Below are 26817 nucleotides of genomic sequence, written 5' to 3' on the forward strand. Positions count from 1 at the left end.
CCGGGAATCGAACCCGGGACCCCAGGATTATATTTGTTAATTTTATATTTTCAGGAAATGTTTAAATATGATAAGCTTCTCGACCTCAACCGACTGTATTCAAACGATATTCATCAAATCGCAAACATTTATGGGATCGAAGCGGCGAGGAGGGTGATCGTGAAGGTAGGATGAGACTTTAAATAAAATTCTGCTTATTTTAAACTTTGAAAATTAGGATTAAGAATGTAATTTATGAACGCGGCTTTTTACCGTCTGTCAACGGCCGTGCCCCAGAGTTACGTTCGTCAATTAACGTCTTCCTCTAAGCATAAAATTCACGCAGTTTTGTTAAATTTTTGTTTTGACGGCGCTACATTTTAATCCTTTTGTTGCAATGTTTGACTGAATCGGAAGACGCGTCCGTTACTGCGTAGCTCGACGTTTGGCTTTAATCTGCATCAAGAAATGATCTCTGTCGCGACATTTGCCTATATTCACTGAGTTATGAAAATGAATTGTTTGTTGGTCTGCATGGTGCTGCAACCTAGTTTGGAGTATTTGAAGTTATATGAAAATGTTAAATTACATTTTTGAAAAAAGTATTTCAGGAAAGTTATTTGGTACAATTGAAATTTGCGGTAGTGTACGATGATTTCAATATAAATTACAGTAGGTTATTATTGAATGGAATCATATCAGCAGACTGCATGACATCAGAATTCAGCAAACGACGACTGACATCCGTAACTTGATGAAAAGTTTAAATCTCAGACAGACAAAATAACTTCTATACCGAGCATACCCTAATAACAGTGATGGGACCATAACTGCTAGTTTATAAGCTACGCTCGTTTACCAGAATTCCACTGTTTCTTCTTTCTCTTAAAAATTTCCCCCTCCTCCGCACTTTTTTCAAAAGTAATTTACTTTCACCTCATTTAACCCATTAAGTTTGTGCATACAAAGTCAACATTATTGCTCAAATTGCTTCTTATGTGTCTCTTGTCTTGACATCCGCTTATGGGAGCTATTTTACCTTTAGCTTTCTCGTCTCCCCCTGAGCATTTCTAATTTACGCCTCTCTTGATAAATGCTCGTTACTTCGTAATTGAGGCCGTCACGAACCCACAGGAAAATTTCTGTGATAGTTTCTACCAGTTTTGGACCCAGAAGATTCAACGCTGAATTTCTGTTCCCGTCATTCGTCATTTTGGCGCTGATACATGTACATGGTTTCTCGTATCTGAATAAAATTATTTTGCTTAGACGAGTTCAAGTGGCCGTGCGGTGTTGATTGTTCGGACGCTAGGGTTATGGGTTTGAATCCTACTCAATGCATGGATGTTTATTTTAGTTTTATGTGTAGTGTTGTCCCGTGTAGGTAGATAATTCATCCAAGGAGGTCTTACCAAATGCGTATAATAATTCGTAGTTTGAATGTTTGTGAAAGTGTAAAGTAATATATTTGAGGTTAGGAGAAGCTCTTACATATTTGTCTGGTTTTCAAAACGTGGAACAGGTAATCGAGATTTTTCGTTTTTATTTCACCACTTACCTTCGTCCCTGTCTGATGTGGAAAGAGAATTTTTGTCCCCACGAGAAGTACAGACTTACACCACCTCTTAAATCATTTATCAAGGGTCCATGACCTCGTCATGGTAGCTGCTTCTCGCTCGGAAACGTTTTCAGTGGTGAGCGATGGCAGACGTCTTCAACCAAGTGACAAGCAGAAGCATGGTTCTCTCGTCGTTCGTAGAACGTTTCGTATTCAGTGACGATGTTCGTATTTATTATTTTCCTTCGTAGTTGTGGTCTGGATCTTAAATTTAAAAGAAAATCAACAGTAATATATGAAATTCAGTTCACGATGCAATTATGGGGAGGTATTTGTTAAGTAAATATTTATTAGGTTATGATTAACTTTTTGTGCAATCTGTTTTTGAAAATGCCGGCGTTTAAAAGCGTGCTGCCTGTTGTTAATAATCACACTTTTTATTTATATAATTTGCTGGTTCTTATATATGTTGGAGCTCATAAAACATCAACGGCATCAGTATTTAACGAAAGTGTGTTTTAACGACAAGATTGACATTCAAATTTTAAGATTACGGATGTATATTTTCAAAAAGGGGGAAGTAGGTCTATGTAAAAAATACAAAGAAATATGAAAATTTTTTCCATTACTAATCGCTGAAACACGTAATTATAAAAGAAGATATTTGTTAATAGAAGTTTAATATTGGCGTAGTAATATGAGGTATCATAATCCAGTGAGGTGGTGGAACAGGGCTGAGGAAAACCTCGGTACTGTTACACAGTTTGGAGAAGTGCTAAATTTAAATACGAACAAAAATTCAGAACATCCCGACACAGTACAAACACTGCTCTCTAAGTAGACAAACGACCTGCGTTATCCTGCCATCTGGACGGTGGTTTATGCATTAAAATATGACACGCGAACGTGCCAGTGCGTTAGAAAAAGTGCAATGTGTAGTTTTTGTAGGTTACATTCCTAGCTGAAGCTGTCCATTTATGCAGTTGCCATCTTCAGGGTGAATATTTAGATGTTCGAAGCCTTATATCAATATTCAACGTGGCCTAAAACCGAAGCACAACATCCTCTTAATGCATTACTGCGTGTAGATCGTAAGTAAATTGAACGCCTTGTTCACCCCTGCTCTGTCGAGAATCAACCCATACAGCTTGGCCCGGGCGACTAAATGGGAGCTGGAGAAGAGTTATGGGCTCAGAACCCATGGGGGTGAGCCGCTCAGCTAGCGGGTGCCCCCGGGCAACCAGCCAACCGTCAGCAAATTCGGGTATCAGAGTTTTGTGCATAGGTCAGATAACGAAACGTGTCACAGAAATGCTATAGCCTGATTATATATTTATTTTCGTGTTATACGTGATACACTCGAAGTATATAATTTTTTATTATTATTATTAAATATTTGACCTGATTAGGTAATGAAGAAGGTTATATTCTGGGTTATTTCGCCGTGTAGTCTGGTAAAAGTTAATCGACGTTTGAGAGGTTCTTGTTTTCTCCACGAAGGCTACCGCCCTGATGATGGAGACAGAAAGCAAAGCAGAAACGTCGATCCTTAAATGACACTAAAACATTGTCCGTTTTATGTAATACAGATAACTTATGACGGAATCCCGTAGAACGTGAAAATTCTTTGGATTTGAGAGGTTTTTTTGTTATATTTTGAAACACAAATATATATCTTACGGTGGATATTGAATTTATGTTTGCGTGTATGTGGATATAGTAATACGTTTTCCATGGTGTTTGAGGACATTTTGTTGGGGAGGATATTTGAACTGATGGGAGGTATGAGAAATTCATACAAAATTATAGTTTGGAAAACTTGGAGGGCAGAGGAAATTCGTGAGACCCGTGAGCAAATGAATATTTCTAAACAATGTGAGGTTATGTTGACTGGGTACGTTCCATTGGTCGGTTTATGTTAACAGTGGAATGAACTTTAAGGTATCGTGAATGGTAGGGAATGTGTTTGCTAACTGAGAGACTATTAATCCTTAATATGAGTCAAAGTCGTTTGCTAACCTTGTGGACAATGTGGAATACCAATCTACTGGCTTTGCGTAGTGCACACACATGGAGGGAAATTATCAGAACACGTAGTAAACCAACTAACACGGTCATTTGTCATTTGTAACAGTTTTACATTTGTGGTTGTTGAAAACATTAACATTCTACCCTTTTTGTAAAATAATCTGTCAAAATACATTCTTCATGTTCATAAAATACAATAATATAGCCTTTATTTAAATTTGAAAAGCTAGGTTTCCATACGAACACAATCTTTTATCTAGATGAAATTTTTATATCTTTTTACTGAAATGAAAATTACTGAAAGTATTCTTTCAGTATTATAATTTTGGAGACAGCATCTGATAGCCAGGTAGATTTTCTAACAGTTGATGTCAGTTCTCAGATTTAGTTCAACCGAAAGCTCTTACAATCCGAAAACAAAATTGAATTCTGCTATATCTCCTCTGATGTTACTAGCTTTTGACATAAAATCGATGCCTTTGAGTAGAAATTAAAAATTCAGTTGAAGCCACAATAATTACGACTTTTTTTCATTCCTTCTCAAAATCACAAAATAAAACTTGAATTTGGGGGGCGTCATAATTATTATCCGCGAACACTTGAAACTATTTCCTCGAATGCTCGTTCATCGCTGTTTACAAGAAGATTTGCTTTCCGTAAACGTGGATTTCTGATCTGTTTGTTAATCATCAAAACAACCTCACTGACACCGAAAAAGAAAATATTTCAGAATTACGTCAGATTTAGGATTCGATGAATATAACTTATCTTTCGCTGACAGTAAAGTCAAAGTACCCAACTATACACGGGAAAACTGTAAAAATATTATTACCATTTGGAACTACATGCTTGTGAAACATTTTTTGGTTACGACGATAATAAAATCAATGCAAATAAATCGGTTTATGTCCGGGTACAGAAGTTAATGAGTTAGAAAGGACAATAATCCCATTGATTATCTTAAGTTTTTATAATTTTATTATTAAAATATATGTATATATTTTTAAAAAAAACATTTCTTGGTTTCGACTTATTTTTTGTATTCTAAAATATTTGAAAATTTGTTGTTTATCTAAGAATTTAATATAAATCTATACCTTTTTAATTTTATCAGTTTGCGGTAGAGAAATATATATTTTACCGCAATACAGTACAGATGAAAAACATTGATCTGGAACTGTGTATAATAGTGAGTATTTAAAATATCTGTTTTAGGAGTACGTACGTTTGCATGTTTCATAAAGCCCATTGTATTTATACGTCACAAAATAATTGTTCGTCGCGAGGAAAAATCACGAGTAGTTTTACTAAAGTTAAAGGATTATTTTAGAGCTCATTGCTGTCTGAAGCAGTATTGTAGTGTTACGTAATGTGAGTGCAGATGGTTATGGATTTCCGATATTTTGCCTTTTTTTTTTTAATCAACATTATTTACGTACATGGCCATACACAGAAATGCAATCAACGCGTGGGCTTTAATGTAGAGTTCCCCATCTGTCTTAGTAGTTTATGAGTCAAATATCAGATTGATTGTTCGTATAAATTCCCACCGCTGGAAACACTTCATAAAACATCGCTGATCTGTCATTCCATTATCGCGAATTAATGCCAATTATATTTCGATCATTGCACAATTAGGGTATTTAATCCTTTAAAACAACGCGAAATTTGTAACCAACGAAGCTAATGGAAGGATTATAGAGTACAGCAGATACGATTTCTATACAGCGTTTCGAAAACATTTTATATTTATTTCGAAGAAAAACATTTTTGTATTTAGATTGTTGAAGTTTTTAAGTTTTGTTTCTTGCTTATGAATGCTCTGAATTTAAATCTGTGTTATGAAAATTCAAACCTATTCTCTGAGACATTTGCAGTTAAGTACGACTCAGTGATGTGAAGACGAAAACAGAGCGTTTCCGAAACGTCGTGGTTTCTTCTTTTAAACAAGGACAATGTAAAACGTCCAGACGAATAGTTTTAAGCGTGACTTTGATGTGGATGACGTCACGGTTATAGGAATGGATAGAGATTTTACTAGTCATTTAAAAAACATTTGGTCCTAATTTCCTCTCACATGCCAGACGTATCTACCTTGAAGATTGAAATGATACGTTTCCGCGGAACGTCAGTAGCAATGTATAACAGTGGTATTCAATCTTTTTTTGTTCGCGTACCCCCAGATATAATTTCTCTTCAACTTTGTACCCCCAGAGTTGTTGGTGTATAATTCAAGTTATACATAGTATATAATCTACATCTAAAATAAATTAAATAAAATACATTACTGATTATTCAGTGTTTATCATAAAATAATTTTTTTTAAAAAATCACGTACCCCCTAATATGTCTTCGCGTACCCCCAGATATAATTTCTCTTCAACTTTGTACCCCCAGAGTTGTTGGTGTATAATTCAAGTTATACGTAGTATATAATCTACATCTAAAATAAATTAAATAAATTACATTACTGATTATTCAGTGTTTATCATAAAATAATTTTTTTTTTAAAAAATCACGTACCCCATAAGATGTCTTCGCGTGCCCCCAGATATAATTTCTCCTCAACTTTGTACCCCCAAAGTTGTTGGTTTATAATTCAAGTTATACATAGTATATAATCTACATCAAAAATAAATTAAATAAATTACATTACTGATTATTCAGTGTTTATCGTAAAATAATATATTTTTTTAAATTTCACGTACCCCCTAAGATGTCTTCGCGTACCCCCGGTTGAATACCACTGCTCTATAAGACTGCTTGGCGTCACAAATCGGAAGCCATCAGTCCATATTTTTACCTCCTTCGAGTTTCTTACGTTTTTATGTAAATAGAGATGGACCAGTATATATAGTAATAAATTGAGTTCGTCTGCACAGATCATGTATTGCAATTAGGAATCGTAATGTTTATGAAGTACAGAGACTGTCAGCGAATTGTTGGCGTCTCCGAGGTTGGGGTGGGTGGCAAACTGTGTTCTGTGATGAAATTTACTGTCCTTAGTTGTTGGTGGAATGGTTTAGGGCTACGTTATGCCTGGAGACGTGGGATGGAATCGGAGTAAAGGGACATATTGATTTTCTTACCGTCTTGAGAGTGCCAATTTGTGTTCGTGGTTCTATATATATATATATATATATATATATATATATATATATATATATATATATTTTTTTTTTCTTCTGAAAATAGATTTTTGCTTTAGTGTAAACCCATTTTCATGTTGCATAGGACTTCTAACTGTTTGTTAAGTTATCCTTAGTTCTTTTATATATTTTTATTATGTCTTTTGATGAATGAACATTGTTCTGTTTGTTTTTGTAATCAAATTTTAAACGATGTTTGTATTTTAAATAGACGATTCAATATGAAATGTTATGTTTTCGCTGTCGGGAAATATTTTACTGTGATCTGGAGATTTTGTGGTGTCCTGTTGGAGGTTGCCGACGTGTTAGGGGAACCTAACGCGTACTTCTTCGGGGTGGAAGTGGACCTGTCGATAGGCAGGTTACCGCAGTAGTACGTGGCATCGCAATGCAGTCAAGATGACTTTATAGTCTACCGAGAAATTAGCTTTAAGGCGCAGGATTATTGTTGAACGGTGTATATTTTTTCAACTGGCCAGGATATTACTCGCTTTTATAGACCATTAAGGTTCATTACGGTGTTCAGAAAGACAGATACATTTTGGCTGACACGGACACTTCTATTCGTGACTGGTGCAGTTTTATAAACATTACAAAATACTGAGTAAAAATATAATCACACTTGTGTTTGTCCCAAATATTTTAACTTCCTCTCCACGGAGATTGTGGGAATGTATTTCAGGTTAAAAAAGTGTTATAAGCCCCTAAAAGAAACGTAAATATTTTTTTTGTAGTTCTCACATATCAGACCTATTGACATTTTGAAAAATCTTATACACCTTTAGCTTGGTACTGAGGACTTTAAATTTGAAAATGGTGTATTCAAGGCACTTTCGTTGTTTATTACGAGAGAATCTGAAAGAGCTGTAATTACCTTACTGAATGGTATTTTCACACACAGGAACACGAAAAAACTTTTATTATCTCAAGTTATTACGTCAATGGAAGGACGTTGCTATGTTTTTGGACGCGAAACGACATTTATGAAAGCAGGTCCTCTAATGGCTTGTAGCCTTCTGTATTAATACATTAGCATCGTGATCCTTTAACATTACGCCATTGGAAAGTAATGCCCATGTAACCGAGGATGGACCACATCTCATGGGTTATTAGATCCACGTGTGTGTTCTGTGATAGCCCTTATGGAAATGATCCAAGTAGGGCAGGCCCTTCGTTTCTGGACAAATTCCAATGCAGACTTAACCAAACATTTCAGTGATAGTTCCAATTGCATTATTATTTTATACGAAGTCTTAACAGTATTATTGGTGCACAGATAATATTATGAAATGTTCCCTGTGATTGAAAAAAATAAAGGGTATTTTTTTATTCAAAAGGAAAGCGAACATTTTTAGAATAAAATTTTAAAATCAGTATTAATCGTACTGACGATATAAAAGACCTAGTGTGATGTCAGTAACACCGTATACACGCGTCCTTAGTTTCAAGTACAATAAGACAGTATCTCTTCTTATAATATTTTATGACGTAAGAATAAAGAAGAAAACATACCACGTATATTGGACTGATCTATCGAGTATCCTAAAGTTTACACTGAGACTGGGTAGATTCGGTTTCTCTTATGTTTTGCAATGTTTCAAAAAGCAACTGGACTTTGAACCATATTTCAATCCAGTAAAGCAAAGCCCAGAGAAGAGAGGACGCAGCGCTGGTCCCCGGTTTACTATTCTCCTCTCCCCAGCAAATAACCCTTTCCTTCCCCCCTCACCATTAATCACTCTACTGAGGTCCACTCTTACAGTGTAGAGGCTGAGCGAGAAGTGATGACACTCGCGCAAAGGAATGATTTTGGTCGATTTTTATTTTAGGTATATTTTTTGTTTAAATCTTGTCAGTATAATCACAATAAAATTCCTATTAAATATTAAAATATTACTATAATTAACATTTAAATATTTAAAATATATTAAATGATGTTCTCTATCGAAATGTTCGATTTACATTAGATCATCACTTTTTTACACGACATGTTTCAGTTCTAAAAGAACCATCTTCAGGTGTATAAAATTATATAAACGTAAATATAATTTCTTAAATGCAAGTTTGTATATACACCTGAAGATGGTTCTTTTAGAACTGAAACATGTTGTGTAAAAAAGTGATGTTCTAATGTAAAATCGAACATTTCGATAGAGAACATCATTTAATATATTTTAAATATTTAAATGTTAATTATAGTAATATTTTAATATTTAATAGGAATTTTATTGTGATTAGACTGACAAGATTTAAACAAATATATATTTATCACAATATGCCGCAACTTTATCATCTCATTAGGTATATTTTATTTATGTCTTCAAATCTACACACAGCTGTCAAAAGTGGAATCCTATGGTCAGATTTCACGACTAAAAGTTAATGTCCTATGGATTCATCATCTTTGCCATACGTGCAACATGCCCAGCCAATCAGATTCTCATTTTTTTTTGATTACGTTTATAATATTTAATAAATTGTACGCATTTCTTTCCAGCTTTCAGTAACTTTCGTCTTAGGCCGAAATATCAACTGTATTTTCCCTTTTTTCGAAAAATAGAAATTTTCTGTGATTTTCGCTACATTTCTATTTTGCCAGCGTATATTTATATATTTTTATCCGTTAATGTAAGGCAGTGGACAGAGAATGTACGTAATGGAGTTGAATCTTCCTTGGACCCTCAGGGTTTTCTTACCAGAGCTGATTTAGTTGGGCGAGGATATAAAACGTTTTAGTCCTGATTGACTGTTTTTAGACGTGTTGAAATTACGTACGCGTTGGTGCGTTCGATTTTGTTAGAAAGTTCCAATGGATCTAAATTGTAATTGAATTGGTGGTGGGGGGAACTCAAAATTAAGTAAATTTATAGAGTTACTATATGAAAATCAATGAGTTACTTGAAATAATTTATTACAAGATGAAAAACCCTGTTATCTACAACTTTCATTAGCGGTTTTCATTATTTATTCATTTATAAATTAAAAATGTTAAGAGCCTTTGAGAAATATTTAAGTTATTTTAGACTGAATAAGAATTTTACATTGAGGTATTGCATAAGACTGAAGAAAACCACGAAGAATTTAATGACGACTAGACTGGGCATTCGATTTATAGCCCGTGATGTATTTATTTGGGGCTGATTTAAGTCATGAGGTGGTATAACGTTCTCAGGTTGTGAGATACTGCAGTCCCCTGTCTTGACAGTGCTCCGATCTGCTCCTACATCGTTACCTTTGTAATAAATACCGCCTCCAATTGTACAATTTGCGTAATAAAGTAAAGTAATTGATACGGGATATAACATGTGGATGTTATTTGTTTACGTGTGTCAGAAATCTTGAAAATAAGCACGCTTCGAGCAAGTCTTGAATCCGTCTTAACGGAACAGGTTAGTTTTCCGGTGTTGAACTAAGGCCAACAGATCCCGAGATGTTAATACAGAATGGAACGAATAACTATAAATCTTATTTTTTGTGTTTTAAATTATAGGAATTCTGTTGGGTAAAAGTGGGAAATTTCAGTGTAGTGGGATTTTGTAAACAGGGAATAAATCACAAAGTTATATAATTATAAATTTATAACATACATTACACTTTCTACACACATAGAAGCATTTTAAGGTAAAGTTGGTGTCGGTTTTTTTTAATAGAGATTTTATCCTCTGTATGGAAGTTAATCGCTTGTTTGTTAAGGAAAAACTACACGTTTCGTCCTTCTTAATCCGCGGCCCTAAGTCACCAGTACAGCACTACGCTGCAAGTTTTGAGCTGTCTTTAGTCAAGTGGGCTCCGTAGTGTTGCAACGTTTTACGATGTTTCTGTGACCTTGAAATGTGAGGTTTGTTGACGGATGCTATAATCTCTGGACTTCTCTGTCATATATTTAAATAATATTTACTTTCCGTTGGTTTCTGACCCAAAATTTGCCTCTTAACTTTGCCTGACCTTCAGTAGCCTTTGTGTCACGTGTAATAATACCATGGTTGTTTGAACATTGGTTGTGTGTATGTGCTTGTTCCTTGTGTTAAAATGGAGTGCGATTTGAACATTGTTCTATAGCTGTATTTTAATTCAGTGCGTGTTGGATTCTGTATATGTAATTTCGTTGACAATATCCCATTTGCAAATGCTTTCGTTCTGGATGTACTCCATTACCTGGACAATAATTACGGGAAATAGTCATATACGGGTTGTATTTGTTCCAGTCCATCACGTTGATGATGTCCACGGTTGTACGTTATGTATACAAAGCAGAATGCATTTAATGAAATCTCATTCGTACTTGTTCGTTTTGTACGCTGAGTTCCTATGGTATGGGCTGTTTAAGTTTCTTGCAAAATAATTTAAAATTTTATATATAAAAGTTTTGTAATAACTAAATATTATTTGGAGACACCCTTAGCTTTCAGGGATGAGCCGCGTCGAATGTTGAAAGTTTTCCAAGGTTTCGACAAACATTGAATTTGCCTTCTTCAGGGTGAATATTTATATTAGGCGGTTTAGAAAGGTGGATGTAATGATGCTGATTGGTGGAGCGGAAGACCGGGCAGTTGCCTACCGTCAGATATTTTTTTTTACTGTCATAAAAGATGTCACGTGAGGGTAAGACTAGGTATAACTCCCGAAACGTCCTGTATATAAAATATACGTCAGAGAGTTGACAATGCGTAATGTAGTACTCTTATAACGAATCAGGTATTGTGACAAACGTTTAGAGAATTAATTTTAGTCTTTGTTCACCCTTTAATATGATACACCAAGTTTTACACCCATACAAAAACGGGTTTTAAATCATTGTTTAGACAGAAAATTGGGAACAAAAAAAAATTCTGAACGGTAAAAAGTATTCTCGAAAATTCATCCGAATGAAACCATTAATCATACTTAATTCTATCCTGTCAATGTTACTAAGTAATTTATTTTCTGAACGTTACGCAGTCCGTATGAAGTTGGCATTTCCTAATTTAAGTAAACATACAAATTGTGTACACTAAAAGTTCAAACTTCGTATTTATATATTGTATTTTCCTTGAATTATGGATTCAAACACGAAGTCTGTCCATATTTTTTACTCTCAATAGCCATAGTTAGACTATGGCTCTGCGGGGGGGGGGGGAGATATAAAAATAAGTGTAAATTTTATTCAACGTCGTGGTTTAGGATTCTAAAAGCATCGTAAAGAATTTTTTTATTTTGTTGAGATACGTTCGACATTCCTTCCGCGTAGCGTGTACCATTTCATCGTAGACATCCTACACATTTGCCTACGGAATAAAACGTATGAAACGCTGGGAAATAGAACGAATGTCCGTCTCTCTCTTATCCTGATGAAGCCACTCTATAAGTTGGTACACCGCCTTCTGTGCTCACATTTTTTGGGTGATAATCACGTCCTAAGGGTAAACGAAGGACACTGCAGGCATGTCATGTCTCTGCGGGTACCGGCTGTAAAGCGAGGCCGGCTCGTGTCTCTGGTCACTCACTCCCATCTAGTGCCGAGTTTAAGAATTATTAAGAGCTATAAAGCGTATCCTTCTGAGCGCGTACATGGCTTGCGGTGGGCCAGCTATGTAGCTGTGGAAGTATATAGTGAAATTACTTTCGGGAAACACGAATGATATCCCTTGTATTATTTATCCAGTTAATATGGTCTAATATGTTTCACTTATTTACATTGGCTCATCAACTCCCTAATGCGAATTTTTAATGACATTGACGTATCTAGGTTCGCAAGATTTTAGTGTCTTTTTTTGTAAATCTGACGTGATATTTCGAAGACGTATGAGTGTCGTGATAAATATTAAATTAATATCATTATAATACTATATTATGAAGAATGTAGTCGAACTAGGACGCTCCAGGGCAACTGCCCGGTGCTATTTTGACTTCCGGGGCGCAGGGATGACCCTTAATTAACACGTTGACTTCAAAATGTTTTTTGCTGGGTATAAATTTCGTATCGTCACCGACCGGTTACCCACTCACCTTACTCTGGTAAATGTCCAGTACTCTTTAACTGTGAACCGCGTGACATTCCAGTGGCCTTTACAAAGCTCATACATCTTCCCTGTCCCAGCGACGGTGTTAGAAATACATTATTTCTCTCCTGTAGATTGAGCCCCCCCCCCCCCCCCCAATAAACGATATAATCCCGTGACAGACCGATGGCTGTCCCCGGTACTGAAATTTATAGTCAAATGAACCACCGATGACTCAACGTTTTAAAGAGAGTGGTGTCAACCACAGGCGGCGGAGTTCCCCCCCCCCCCCCCGTAACAAATGTTAATGAGGACCAGGGTACGCCTCTCTGGAAACATTAGTTGCATAAGTAATTATCGGTAACATCTTAGCCTCAACATTGTACATTCTGTGTAGGTAATATTTTAATCAGTTTGGGGGTCTGTATTTTAATTTAATTTAATAATATATTATTTATTAATAACACGCTTCTAAAATGGTTTTAATTTACTATCCAAAGAGACATCGCTTGTTTAATTTTTTTTAAATCGACGTTCTAAGCAAAAGATCTCAGTTTAGATTTTAACATATGTGCTGTATATTCATCGCGTATAAGCACATTACGTCCTGAAATTTATTCAAAAGGAATCAAAAGAAAGAATTTTAATCCAGAAATAATTTCCAGGACGTGTGTGATTTTAAAAGTATCAGAAACAAATATTAGAGCTAACGGATGGGTCTCAGTGACCTTGTTAGCTGTATTTAGACTTCTTACTGAAACCACGAGCGGTTAGTTGGTAACACTGTACTCATCCACGTTCGTTGTGCGTCGCAAAAGTTATTAAAACAACCATAAAGTAACACGTTGGTTTTACCCCTCATCTCTGCTAGAAACAATTCTAGCCGGTTCTAGTTGGATTGAGGGTGGTTTGGACTAGGGGTTGGTTTAGGCAGAGTTTAACGTTGTACGTGATGCCCCTGGGTCTCATAACAGCCTTCTGTTTCCTCTCCCATTGCTCTCTTGTCTCTCTTCTGGACAATGCGAAAATGCATATATTCGACTGCAATGTTGTGGATGGAGAGAAACATTTGCAGTAATCAGGGTTATTTCTAAGCTGAAGACCTGCTAATTGTGGGCCTGGGAATTAGTTGGTAGCTGAGATCCTTAACATACAACAGTAATATAAGTCACCTTACTTACCTAACCACAACCCATCGACGAAAAATATATATATATTTTAGCCTTATATACCTACAGTGAATTAGAATTACGTAATGTTATATAATTATATGTAGAAATAATTGCTGTTTACTATTTTAGCTGTATAAATAACTACAAATGCTTTTATATGGGAGGATTTTTAAAATAAATATTAGATACGTAAAGTAAGTATCTGTGAATTGAACTTTGCTGACTAAAAAAATACAGTTCAATTTCCGACTATGTGAATTCGATGTTCTTACGACTTCTATAAAAACTAAATTTTCTTGGCAAGCTTAATTACTATAAGCTTCTAAATATCATATACCATGCAGGTAGTTAATTAGTTTGTTAGCGTGTATAATCCTCTTGTGGTTTGTCTACGTAAAGACGTTCATTCCGGGAAATATATATATTAAGTGTTAAATAGATCAGTTGGTAATTGCACGTTCACATTGAACGTTTTACTAATCCTGTTTCCAGGTCTCCGACACCTTTAATGGGTCACAGATTACAATCTCGATGTATCGCATTATCGTAATATTTTATGTCTTTAATCATATGTCGTGTAAGTTAAGTGACACATTTTAAATGCATCAGTTGATACGAACGTCCTTACAGAACTGCATTAAAATGTTAAGAGTCTGTATGATAAGGCATCTTGCTATGATCTCATCACACTATTCATTAATGTACTGTTTTTATTAGTTAATTGAGAACCATTGAGAGTGATGTCACACGTATAATCACACAGCCAATTAGAGCAAGCCACCATTTGAATTGGTGGTTTGGTCTTCAGTGCTGTCGCTTTGTTAGTAGTAAGGATGTTGGGATGGTTGTGGAAAATATAAGGGTTGGGGAAGGCAGTAAGTTCAAGTCTGTTTCTCATGGAACGCGATGAAATAGCAAGGTGTAGTTTCCATACTGCCTAATCTTTCCCGACGTTGCAGCATTCGGTTTTTTCTTTGTCATAAAGAATCAGAGTTGCCTTCGTAAATAATTCAGTACGTAAAGGAAAGGAAAATCAACACTTTCTCATTACAAATTTCAATTTGTTTGTTTTATTTGTGGAAATACCAGATGTTTACACTGATAAATGTACGAAAATATATATAAAAAAAAAGATCAGGCTTGTAGAATGTCGAGGGTGTCGGACATACGTGTACCTTTATTTTATCTATTTGTATTTGCATTGCACCTGAAAAGAAGGATAGAAAATTTCGTCCATCGAACGGTATCCAATGTGGTTTTATCTTCACAGCGCAATCGGTGAATAATTCCGATTTGCAACGAGGGAAAAAAAAAGTCTTGCGTGTAGAGACGAGAGGTGTGTTAAATCGATAATCGATTTGGGGAAGTGTGATTGATAGATGGTGTTGTGTTCCGTTGTTCTCAGATTATCGATATAAATCGAACAAAAAAAATGACTGTGAACAAGCGTATTTTCTAAAACAAAATAATAATCACGTTTATCGAGTGTCGCTATGCAAACAAGAAATACCTGAACATTATGTAGTACGACGGTAGACACGTAAAATGTGAGATTTGAAGTTCTCACGGCTGTGGTCTTCTGGGTTGTGGCGCTGAGTTCGTTTGTCCTACCAACGTTTCGGAGAAACATTCCCCTAGGAGTGCAAATTCGTATTATTTGAGACACCCCCGGAGACTGACGTCATGTGTCCGCGAGACTAAGCCAATTCTCGATAATCGATATTCTCGAGTCAAATCGTACATTCCGAATATCACCACCATATTAAGTATGAAGTAGAAATTAAGGTAGTACGTTCTATCGGAACTCTGGTACTGAACAGACCTTGCAGCATCACAGCTCGTAATACCACCATCGATATGGTATGATTAATTGTTAATGTATTTCTCAGACAGTTTCAGGTCGTCGAGGGGAAATTAATTTCTTTCGTTGCGAGAAATTGTTGGTTATCAGGTAGTTTTTAGCCGAGGTAGTGGCATGAGTGAGAACACAGGTTGATGTGGGGAGGACCATATCATCCACCGCTGAATCGATCTGCCCGTTAACGAACTTGACCTCTTTTGGTGGCGTTAGAGTCTGATTCTGTTTACACTCAACACAAGCCGAAACGAAGTATTTTGTGCGATCCAATAAATCTGCAGAAGAATGAACAGAACTACGAGGTATGTTTGGTGCTATCGTTAATATTATTGTAACTTAAACAAAGTTACGAAGCCAGACTGCATTCTGGACTATTCTGTCTTGTCGCGCTGTTTGGTAGTTTACATTGCTAGTCTCTGTAGCTTTGAAGGACTGGGTAAGGGGAGAGAGGAGGTGAAATAGGGAAAAGCGATAGCCAATCAGGAGACCGCGTGAAACTTATTCGGACTGTAAGTAAGCGCCACAGTGATGAGAAACCGGTAACTAATTGCGTGTGGGTTACTGTCGGCAGTTGTTTCAAACATTTTCATCCGAACCAACTTTACGTTTGAAGGTTGAAACGACATTAGAGCAGTGGTCTTTCTGAAGTAGACAATTTGAAATAAACTTTAAACGGACGTATGATTGAATGAACGAATTGCAGTTAATATACTGGTTTACTGAAGTTACAAGCGCCTGCGCATTTCTGACGTAGATTTTAACGTGGGTTAAATTAATCATGGCGTCTCGTATTACTTCTGTACATCAGCTCCAGTTTCGTCTTTTGAGTTCATAAAAGTTTATTTATTTATCAGCTTATATTTTAATATTTACTTTCGCCAGTAAACTCACTAATCAGTTTAGTGCTTTCCACTGCTTGTTTAGCCTACATGTTTCGGCTACTATATAGTCATCATCAGGTTCATTATTTCACGTAGTTTTGAAATATAAAATGTTTTTTGTTCCGTGCGTACATTGAATTGTAGCATACATCTGGATTCTGTTGTACTGATCGTTCGATATATTTATTATACATTTGATTTGTGTGACTAGCTATCATGACTGAAGTTTTCCTTGATTATCCTCAGTTACGCCAGTCATGCTGGGATAAACTTTGGATTAGGATAAGACCACTGTACGGGTTTTTACATGAAAATCTGTTCAGCGATTCTCGGATTTGCGTAGAAACTATCTTCACTGCAAAGTCCCCAGAAACTAAGTTCAGACAACTATATACCAGCTTGCATTTGTATCACGAACTCTGTTTATTCCAATAACCTATTCTGTGTAAGAAATGTTGGTAGCACTGCTTAGGCAGGCTGTGATGTTTCTTTGTGGGAATGGCAGAAGACTTGCTTGCCATGACTTTCCTTTTATTTTAATGTCTCTTTGAAGTGCTGAACTACTTGGTTCTGGTAATTTCTGGATGCAAAACGTGTCCTTATACCACCCTGCTTCTTTCTTCCTTACGACCGTCCTAGAGACCTCGTATTTATTTACAACATGGAGTCGTTCGTATTTCGTGTGACGTGGGTGTATTTTGTATTTTGCTGCATTCGTGTTGCGTAGCGTTAACCTCAAAAGTCTGAAGATGTCTGAAAGTAGGCGAGTGTTGTGCGGTATTTTTCACCGATTCTGACACTAATGTGTGATAATAAGGTTATGTCGAGTTCCTTCAGCTGTTTTAAAATAGCTGAATGAGTTTGTTCTAAACTCACAGATACGTATCTAAAAATGTTCTTTCATTCGTCTACTCTCGTATTTGTCTGTGTTCTTTATAGAGTTTCTCACAGATTTGAGGAAATATATTTATAAATTATCGCGTATTTCTGCGTTGTAAATTTATATTCTGTTGGTGTCTGATTGCCCTGTTAAATATTTTTCCACAACATTTCATCATTTCCAGGAAAACACTTAGATCGTTGTAATTTTATTGGAGTAATGCCTGATGAAAATTCAGTGGTAATTCTCCCGATTTGTTACGTAAATATATTGTTCACGAATTAAGTAGGCTTACAGTTTCATTTTAACGCTCAGATTTAAATGCCAACACAAAAGCGAGACTGGAACAAAATTATTTGAAAATTACGACATTTTTTCTCGACGTTTCTCTACAGCAGTCTAAGAACCAGCAAATCTGTCCCTAACATAACTTAATATTAACCCAGTAGGGTTACAGAAACGTCAAACCCAGTTCATCATTGATAATAGTCGTGTCATTTAACGTTGTTCATCCTATGCAGATGATAACGTGTCGTTAAATAAACCAAGAATTAAGTGACTCAGAAAGTATCAGGTAGTCATTTCGAGGGAGGTATTTGTGAATTCGTGTCTCGGAGCTTTTGTTGTAAGTTTACAGGCATGGGACGCTGCAGAGGTTGGTAACACCTCGACATTGAAACTTAAAGCCCTTGTTCCGTTTGAGATGGAAGTGGGCGGATCCTAGAGGAGGGTAGAAAAAGCTTTCATTAGCAGTATTGTAATGACTAATTGAAGCATTACCACAGCTAGACGCCTGCCATCAAGCTGTTCTCATTGTCACATTGCTCTGACAGCAACAACCTTGGTACATAATTAATAATGCTCTCTGTCGGCAATAATTAACAATATTACGCTTGCCTGCTGTTAATACCCATGTTACCTTGTTATGGGGCCGAGGTATTTGTAATGACAGTTCCTCATTTAAGATCATTTATGCGATAGGTTGGTACACATTTCTTTGATTTTAATTTTCTGTTTAACAGAATTAATTTCCTCGTAATGTAACCGGGGTTTATCTGGTTTAAATATTAAAAATAAATTTAGAACATCTGTTGTAAAATATATAACCTTTAAAAATTAAGGTGTAAACACAACAGTGGCATTATTTAACGTATTAACGTAAATAATTTGTTGCTAAAAGTTGAAGATTATGACAATAAGACGCTATTGCTATCCGTTGGAATCGTCCTTTAAAAATAGTTGGTATGTACTGTATTAAATTTTTGTATAAAATAATTTCTGTTATTAGTTAAATCTTAAAAATAATTAAATAGTGTTTGTCTGTAAATAAACTTACGTATTTGTTACATTTGCGTGTTAATAACTACGTGTTTTTCCCCCACCATTTCATTTCGGATTATCATGGAGTTCGATTATCCGGGAATAATTCTATCGATAATTACTATCGATAATCGAGTGTACCGTATTTATTTCAGCACTTCGAAACAAACCATCATATAATGACTTTGAATTGTTTTAAGTAGTCGATGTATGAAGGTGATGGATTTTTAAGATAAACTAGTTACCTAATATCTTACTTTTCTTATCGAAAACTTATTTTATCCGCGCCAGAACGGGTTTCGCGTAACGAACGTCGAGATATCGTGGCGTTGCTGTGCTTTTGCGGTCGTGCCTGAAGATGGCAGTGTGATAGTGGGGTGGGTGGAGGGGGGGGGGATAGCGTGCAGAATGACGCATCAAGAATTCTGCGCAGTTTCCACATTCCCTGCCCGCCGCAGGAGACTGAATTTTCCTATTACCGAACTGAAACGTGAGCCGAATAATGAATAAAGCGGACCAAGGTTTCGCTTGCTTTGATGGTCGGTTCATGAGGGCGGAACCGGAAGGACGCCATTTCTGTTGTCTGTCCAGTAACTAGTTGTGAAGAGTGGTTTCAGACGATTGACTGACTCTGACGATAAGAAGGAAGGAGAGATAAAAGAGTGGGACAATGTTGCAACGCAGGCACAAAGCGGAGACGACATTGAAAGGCAAAACACATACACGTAAATTTAAAATTATAGACCGGAGAATAAAAATACAGAACCACAAAGAAATCACGTAAAAGTACATAAAAATAGTCCCAAGGCGAAAAGTAGAGGAACGTCAGGAAATTGTAGTATTTACATAATTATATCTTCTACATTGACAGTCAAGACAACAAAATCTTGTGTTTCAAAATAATATAAATATTTATTTTATATTTATTATAGTTAATGCCTAGTGTTTTCGGGTTTCTGTAGCTTTACGTGTAATATCATAAACCTCGTATTATTAAAAGCCATCTTCAGTGAGGTTTTTACTTTGCAGATATGTCCCTCGTGAATTGAAACGTGGTTTTGAACTAATTTTTAATAATTCCAGAGCAAATTTTGTAATTATAATTGCTATTTACTAAAAAACAGAGCAGGATTTGTCTGCACCGGGAATCGAATCGTGCTATATAGAGTTAAATTATGTTAAAAGGAAGTAATACATTTTGATTCATATAATTGAGTGCTTAATTCTTAATTGTTCACGGTTAGTAGAGGTAGTTTTATGCTGATTTTCGATCTGTAGTCACTGGTTCAAAACAATTTCGTGTTTAGGAAGTTCTTACCGGAAATATATCTCAGAAAGAAGTCTGTTTTGCATGTGTTAACGTAGCTTCGTATCACTGATGCTTGTAATTCCGTCAGACCTCTCTGCTGCCTGGTTAAGGACGGCATCTCGAAACTTCGAATTTGATCTTGATGAAGGAGGTATGCATGAAACAGAACGCGTGTTACATCAGGATGAGCAGATGCAAGCTTATAATCAATTATTCTGTCATATATAGTTTGTGTACACCTTTAATTACGCGTCATTAAATTAAGCAAGATGAACTTCATCAGAGGCGGTCGTGCCCCCACGTAGCACCACGTCTCATCTCAGTCGGAATTAGCGTCCGTGTTGTCCGATTCGCGTCACTTCGCATCAGCGTTTTGAAGAGCCCTTTCTGCAGTCACATGCATTATGCAATTCAACGAAAGTGAAACTCAGAGCGGAACGTACGTACGAGGTGCGATCGGAAAGTTTCCAGACTGCGCGTATAAAAAAAAACCCGTACACTTATCTCAGGTATTAAATTCATCCATCACCCTCGAAGTAGTTCCCCTGGGAGTGAACACAACGATCCCAGCGCTGCTGCCAAGCCTGGAAGCATCCCTGGAAATCTTTCTTTGTCAGCCTGTCAAGCACCATCTGCGATTCTGCCTGAATCTCTTCTATCGTCTCAAATCTCCTTCCCTTTAGCTGAATTTTCATCTTTGGGAAAAGGAAGAAGTCACACGGAGCTTAGAAAGGAAGTTGGGGTCGGTTCTTGCAAGATCTTTGAGCTCCTGACAAACGAGAAGTCGATTCTGCTTCTGGTCCTCAGACAGGATGCGTCGCATGTGGAGTTGTTCCTTTAGAATCAGCTGACAGGTCCCATAGCCTATCCCAACAATGTCGCACAAGTCGTTGATGGTACGACGTCGATCTTCGTGAATGGCCTGCCGAATCTTCGTAACATTTTCGGGCGTTGTGCTCGAAGATGGTCGTCCAGAACGCTCGTCATCATCGACAGAGGTTCGGCCATTTTTAAAACGTTAATGCCACACAAAAGTCTGTGCACGACCCATTGCGGACTCCCCAAATGCTTGCTTTAGCATTTCATAGGTTTCCGTAGCCGTTTTGGTGAGTCTTTGGCAAAATTTGATGCACACGCCATTCCGAAATCGCAGGAGGGTCGGTGTAATACACTACCAAAACGCCCGTAACTAAGAAACAAATGCTAATTCGATGATGCCGGCTGGCACACTGATTCACTATGAATGTAGGCCGCACCCCCTAGAGGCAGAAGCTCGTATTACATCCGGTTCGCCCGCTATTGACACAGTCTTGAAACTTTCCGATCGCACCTCGTACAAGGCAATTTAAGATGAATGTGTGATACAGCACGGATGATTTGAGCTATTTAACGATCCCTTTTCAACACCATAGGTTTTTCAGCTATCACAGATTGAGCAATTGAGAAATAACTGTACATACAACATTCTGGTCGGAGGTCACGATATAAAAAGTACTACATCCGGTTCGCCCGCTATTGACACAGTCTGGTAACTTTCCGATCGCACCTCGTATATCGGGGGGGGGGGGGGGGGCTTGTGTTCGGCGCACGGGGAATGCGCAGAGAATGCATTTGTTTATACCCAAAGCTCTCGCGCTATACGCCATGTTGGTACTAGAGGGAGAGGTTATCTACCAGCGCAGACCCTTAGTTCGACTGTGCTGTATACAAATGTCGTATTTTTTTTGGTACTCTGTTAACGAGCCATTGCTAAAATCCGTAGTTGGCGCTTTAGGTCTGGACGCTGAGAATGGAATTCCGGTCGTCTGTCCAGTGCCTAGTCACTATTACGTCAGGGCTACCAACTTTCGAAGTAGAAACCCGTCTAAATAATTTTTTTAAGGATTTAGTCCGTACCGTAAAGAAAACACAACACTTCTTCATTACTGAGATTAAATGTTTTATGCTGTTTAAGGAAATAATAGCTATTTGCAGTGAGAATAATACGGAACACGTAAATAAAATACGAAGAGTTATTGATTTTTGAATTAGGTGGTATGTATTGTTAACCATAGGGATTTTTAAAGGGTTTAATGACGTATTAGTTAGTTTTTTTTGTTAAAGTTCTGCTGTATCTGTGATTGGTCATTTTTCGGTTGATGCAGTACATTAAAGTAAAGAATTGAGTTTAAGTGTAAACGTGGTATAAGATAATTAACACTTCGATAATGTTAACCACAAAGCGTTCCTTTTAAGCACTTTGCTTGAACATGGTCTTGCGCTTAAAGGGAAATAAATAGAAGTAGACGGAATGAAAAACGTAGATCTCTAGAAAGAAGAAAAGAATGACAGATGGGAAGGATTGAGGGGGGAATGGGGGAAGGAAATCAGGTAGGCGAGAATAGTAGAAACAAATCTTTGCCACTCGGGTCTGCCTGCCGCTATCACAGCAGTTGCCTGTCAATGTTTTATCCGTCGTCCTGCAGTAAGATAAAGTCTGTCGAAAGCCTGAAGAAAAGGTTATTCGCACCACACGACGATAACAAAGCATAATAGGGCGATAAATATTAACGTGTCTTTTGATCAAAGATATATAAAAAGGCTAATATAAACTGAATTTTCTTAAGAGATCGTTGAATTCTTTTTTGCATCATTGGACCAATGGGAAGTCTGTAGCGTTAAAGTGGATAATTTTAATTTTTTTGAAAGCTATGTTGAACTGTCTGCGAATGTATTCGAGTGTTTTAAAGATTATGTAGTAAATGTGTTCTTATTATATTATTTAGTGTTCTGTCTGACGACAGGTCCATATGAACAGGATCCTTCCATTCTTTTCTCGGACTGGGACCTGTTCATATACATTCTTGGCAGATGATCCAGAAGTGGTTTGCCATTGCCTTCTTCTGTGTGTGAATGGAGTAATTGTTGAGATGCCACGGAGGAAAACTCCGTGTTGCCTAGACCACGGCCTTGCCCAACACAAGTTATAAATTCGGGCACCGCCGGGAATCGAACCCGAGACCCCAGGATTACAAGGCCAGCGTTCTAACCGCTAGACCACCTCATCTTATTATTATTTAGTGTTCTGTCTGACGACAGGTCCATATGAACAGGATCCTTCCATTCTTTTCTCGGACTGGGACCTGTTCATATACGTTCTTGGCAGATGATCCAGAAGTGGTTTGCCATTGCCTTCTTCTGTGTGTGAATGGAGTAATTGTTGGGATGCCACGGAGAAACCGGGGAAGCCCCCGGAGGAAAACTCTGTGTTGCCTAGACCACGGCCTTGCCCAACACAAGTTATAAATTCGGGCAACGCCGGGAATCGAACCCGTGACCCCAGGATTACAAGGCCAGCGTTCTAACCGCTAGACCACCATGGCACATAAATGTGTTCTACGATATGAAAATTAAACATATTCGTATGTGTTTAGAATATAATAGGGGATGTTTAAAGCTAGAAACAACAATTTAAAACGTACAGAAGGAAATGTTACCGTTTCCAGGGAATTTATTTTGAACGAAATTTGAAAGAGTTGTGATTTTTTATCAACAGACATGTTACTTCGGCTGAATTTTGACAATTCCATACCTAATATGGCCAATAAAGAAATGCTGTCAGATAATTTCATACACGTTCGTCTACAGCTTTATAGAATAACATTGTAATCATTGGTTTATATTGTTGATTTTTAATCTGATGGAAAACATATCACACGAAAATACTTTCTGTCTAAGAGCGTTGCGTTATTTATCCCCAGATACATAAATATTTCAAAATACGAAGAAAGGTCAAATATACCTTATGATATTTTAGAAATAATTTTATTTTCTTATGCGGGAGTTGACTTCGAAATGATTTATAATTAAATTATTTAGTGATTTTGTCGTACGCTTAGCTAACAAACGTCACTGTTCATTAAGAGAGACAAGAAGACTCACTTGTAATTACATTTCCGCGTGCAGCTCAAAGAATGAACTCTGGGAATTGCATTTCTGATGTCAAGAATATCTCTCACTCTTTAAGGGCGATGGTTCTGTCTTTGTCTGACCTTTTAACTTCAGTGTGATCCATGTTAGTTTAAAGTCACTGCAAAGCCGTCAGCGTTTCAGGGACATACGTCTATAAGATACGCCAAAGGAAAGTGTACAGCACGATATAATTATGTTTATGTCAACAGATAATACTATACAAGTCCATTGGTTAGACCAGTGGTATTGAACCTTTTTTGTTCGCGTACCCCCAGATATAATTTATCTTTCAACTTTGTACCCCCAAAGTTGTTGGTGTATAATTCAAGTTATACGTAGTATATAATCTACATCTAAAATAAATTAAATAAATTACATTACTGATTATTCAGTGTTTATCATAAAATATTTTTTTTAAAAAAATCACGTACCCCCCTAAGATGTTTTCGCGTGCCCCCCAGATATAATTTCTCTTCAACTTTGTACCCCAGAGTTGTTGGTGTATAATTCAAGTTATACATAGTATATAATCTACATCTAAAATAAATTAAATAAATTACATTACTGATTATTCAGTGTTTGTCATAAAATAATATATATATTTTTAAATTTCACGTACCCCCTAAGATGTCTTCGCGTACCCCCAGATATAATTTCTCTTCAACTTTGTACCCCCAAAGTTGTTGGTGTATAATTCAAGTTATACATAGTATATACTCTACATCTAAAATAAATTAAATAAATTACATTACTGATTATTCAGTGTTTATCATAAAATATTTTTTTTAAAAAAAATCACGTACCCCCTAAGATGTCTTCGCGTGCCCCCAGATATAATTTCTCTTCAACTTTGTACCCCCAAAGTTGTTTTGGTGTATAATTCAAGTTATACATAGTATTTAATCTACATCTAAAATAAATTAAATAAATTACATTACTGATTATTCAGTGTTTGTCATAAAATAATATATATATTTTTAAATTTCACGTACCCCCTAAGATGTCTTCGCTTACCCCAGGTTGAAACCACTGGGTTAGACCATACGTCTGCTTTGCTTTAAAAAGTTTGTCACAAGAATTGTTGAAATGTTTTATTTAAATGTCACAAATATAATAAATGTTTATGTCGATTCAACTAATGTAACATTTTATAACGGATTCTATTCAAACGTGGGTATGTACGTGTGTGTGTGTGTGTGTGATAACATCGCCGTTACAGTAGGCAACTTGTTTGACACTCTGGAGATGCCGGGCGGTATAAGTTCAGGAGTACGTTCGTTGTCTGAAGAATTAGAGCCACGAAGTCTAGGGCTTCATCTCTGTGATCCGGTACTTGACTTTGGTTTAGACTCACACAGGAATAAATTTCAGGCAATCGGAAGATTTTTATGTTCATTTGTTGCACGTAATTTTTATTTTTATTTAATTTCATATATATATATATTTTTCTTCACAAAACACGATTTATTCACGTTATTTAACATTGTTCTATTTGAATGTAAGAGGTGATAATTGTCCCTGTGAATAGCTTAATTAAGTAACATCACACCATGAAGACGTGGGAGTAGAGTGTCGTTTCACTTCGACGCTAGATGGAATTAGTGGTTAGGTTCACGCTTATGTTGCTTCATTCTCAGGGAGAGGGGGGGAACCCCCCCCCCCCCCCCCCGGACGTATTGGTCAGGTGGATGTGAAGCTCGTTAGAGTGATGTGTTCGGAATTGGCTGACGGTAGACGGCTGTGGGCTTGGGTGACTTCTGTCAGAGTTCTTATCGTGTTTCACGTAGCGAATAATTTTTTGTGATGTTTGCGAGTCATGTACCCACAGACTTTTTTTCCCCTAATATTAGTTACTATGTGAATGTAGAATAAAATTAGCCTGCTGTTATCATATAACGCGAAAAATAATCTCTGACTCAAAGCTTTCACGGTAATTCTTTATTATTTTGATACTGATTTTGGGTGCCAACATATAAGAATAGCAGATCTCCATAAAATGTGAGATGGCAGTCTCTGTCTCGTCTCGAAATATGTGAAAGTAAAAGTGAGTAGGTTGGTTAATGTTCACGATATAAACATTTCACGCTTTTTTCCAGTCCCTATAGGCACGTGCTGTGATAGTACCTTAAATTAGGCCACGACCGCTTCCTTCCACATCCTTTCCAATTCACTGTCATCCTCTCATTAGACTATGTTTTGTCTGTGGAACTGAAAAATGTGTCGTTAATTAAATATAAACGAGGATAAAAGAGTTAAAAATTGGTCTCCGAAGCGAAACCGTTTCATAACAGCCTTCCTATACAGTTATACATAACAATGACGTAATACATTGTCCTGAGTATAATATGAGACTGGCAAAGTATAACCGTTGCTTTTTATAATGCATTGCGACTCGTCTGCTCTACCTATCTTATCGTGACTTTCTTCACTAGCCGGAGAAAAGAACTTCTTCGTGTTATTCCAAACCATTAACTCCCCCCCCCCCCAATCTATAGTAAGAGCCCCAGTTGCAAATTACATCCGTATTTCAAGAAGTGTGTGTAGGAGAGAGAGTGTATTGGTCAACTATGTTCTCCACACCGCCCCAAAGAGCGTCTTTCAATTGTTGATTTCTTAGAAGCACGTTTCTCGGTCTTCCTCTGCAGCAAATGGCCCTCGGATAATGAGCGTATTAATCAACAGAACCAACAGTTGTCCTTTACCCAAGCAGATGTAGCTCGGATTCCCTTGTTACTTTTATTTGCTTAAGGGAAA

General features: G+C 36.8%; 2 protein-coding genes across 5 annotated transcripts in view; one reads left to right on the forward strand and one right to left on the reverse strand.

The window, feature by feature from the left end:
- The window catches only part of Polr1A (RNA polymerase I subunit RpI1), a 64738-nt gene that overhangs the window by 23541 nt on the left and 14380 nt on the right, over window positions 1-26817 (forward strand). Inside the window, exon 30 of the mRNA XM_022067028.2 lies at window positions 55-165. Coding sequence (XP_021922720.2) covers window positions 55-165 — 111 coding nt within the window. The remainder of the gene's footprint in view (window positions 1-54; window positions 166-26817) is intronic.
- LOC110831251 (cytosolic carboxypeptidase 6) overlaps window positions 1-26817 on the reverse strand; it is a 323299-nt gene that overhangs the window by 6046 nt on the left and 290436 nt on the right. For all 4 annotated transcript variants that reach the window (XR_015536683.1, XR_015536682.1, XR_015536680.1 and 1 more), the window contains exon 12: window positions 1538-1801. The gene's annotated coding sequence lies outside the window, so the exon portion shown is untranslated. The remainder of the gene's footprint in view (window positions 1-1537; window positions 1802-26817) is intronic.

Source organism: Zootermopsis nevadensis, unplaced genomic scaffold (genome assembly GCF_977971745.1).
Source record: "Zootermopsis nevadensis isolate Lab colony 2312 unplaced genomic scaffold, Znev_1.0 Znev_ptg000023l, whole genome shotgun sequence".
In the NCBI taxonomy this organism is placed as follows: Eukaryota; Metazoa; Arthropoda; class Insecta; order Blattodea; family Termopsidae; genus Zootermopsis; species Zootermopsis nevadensis.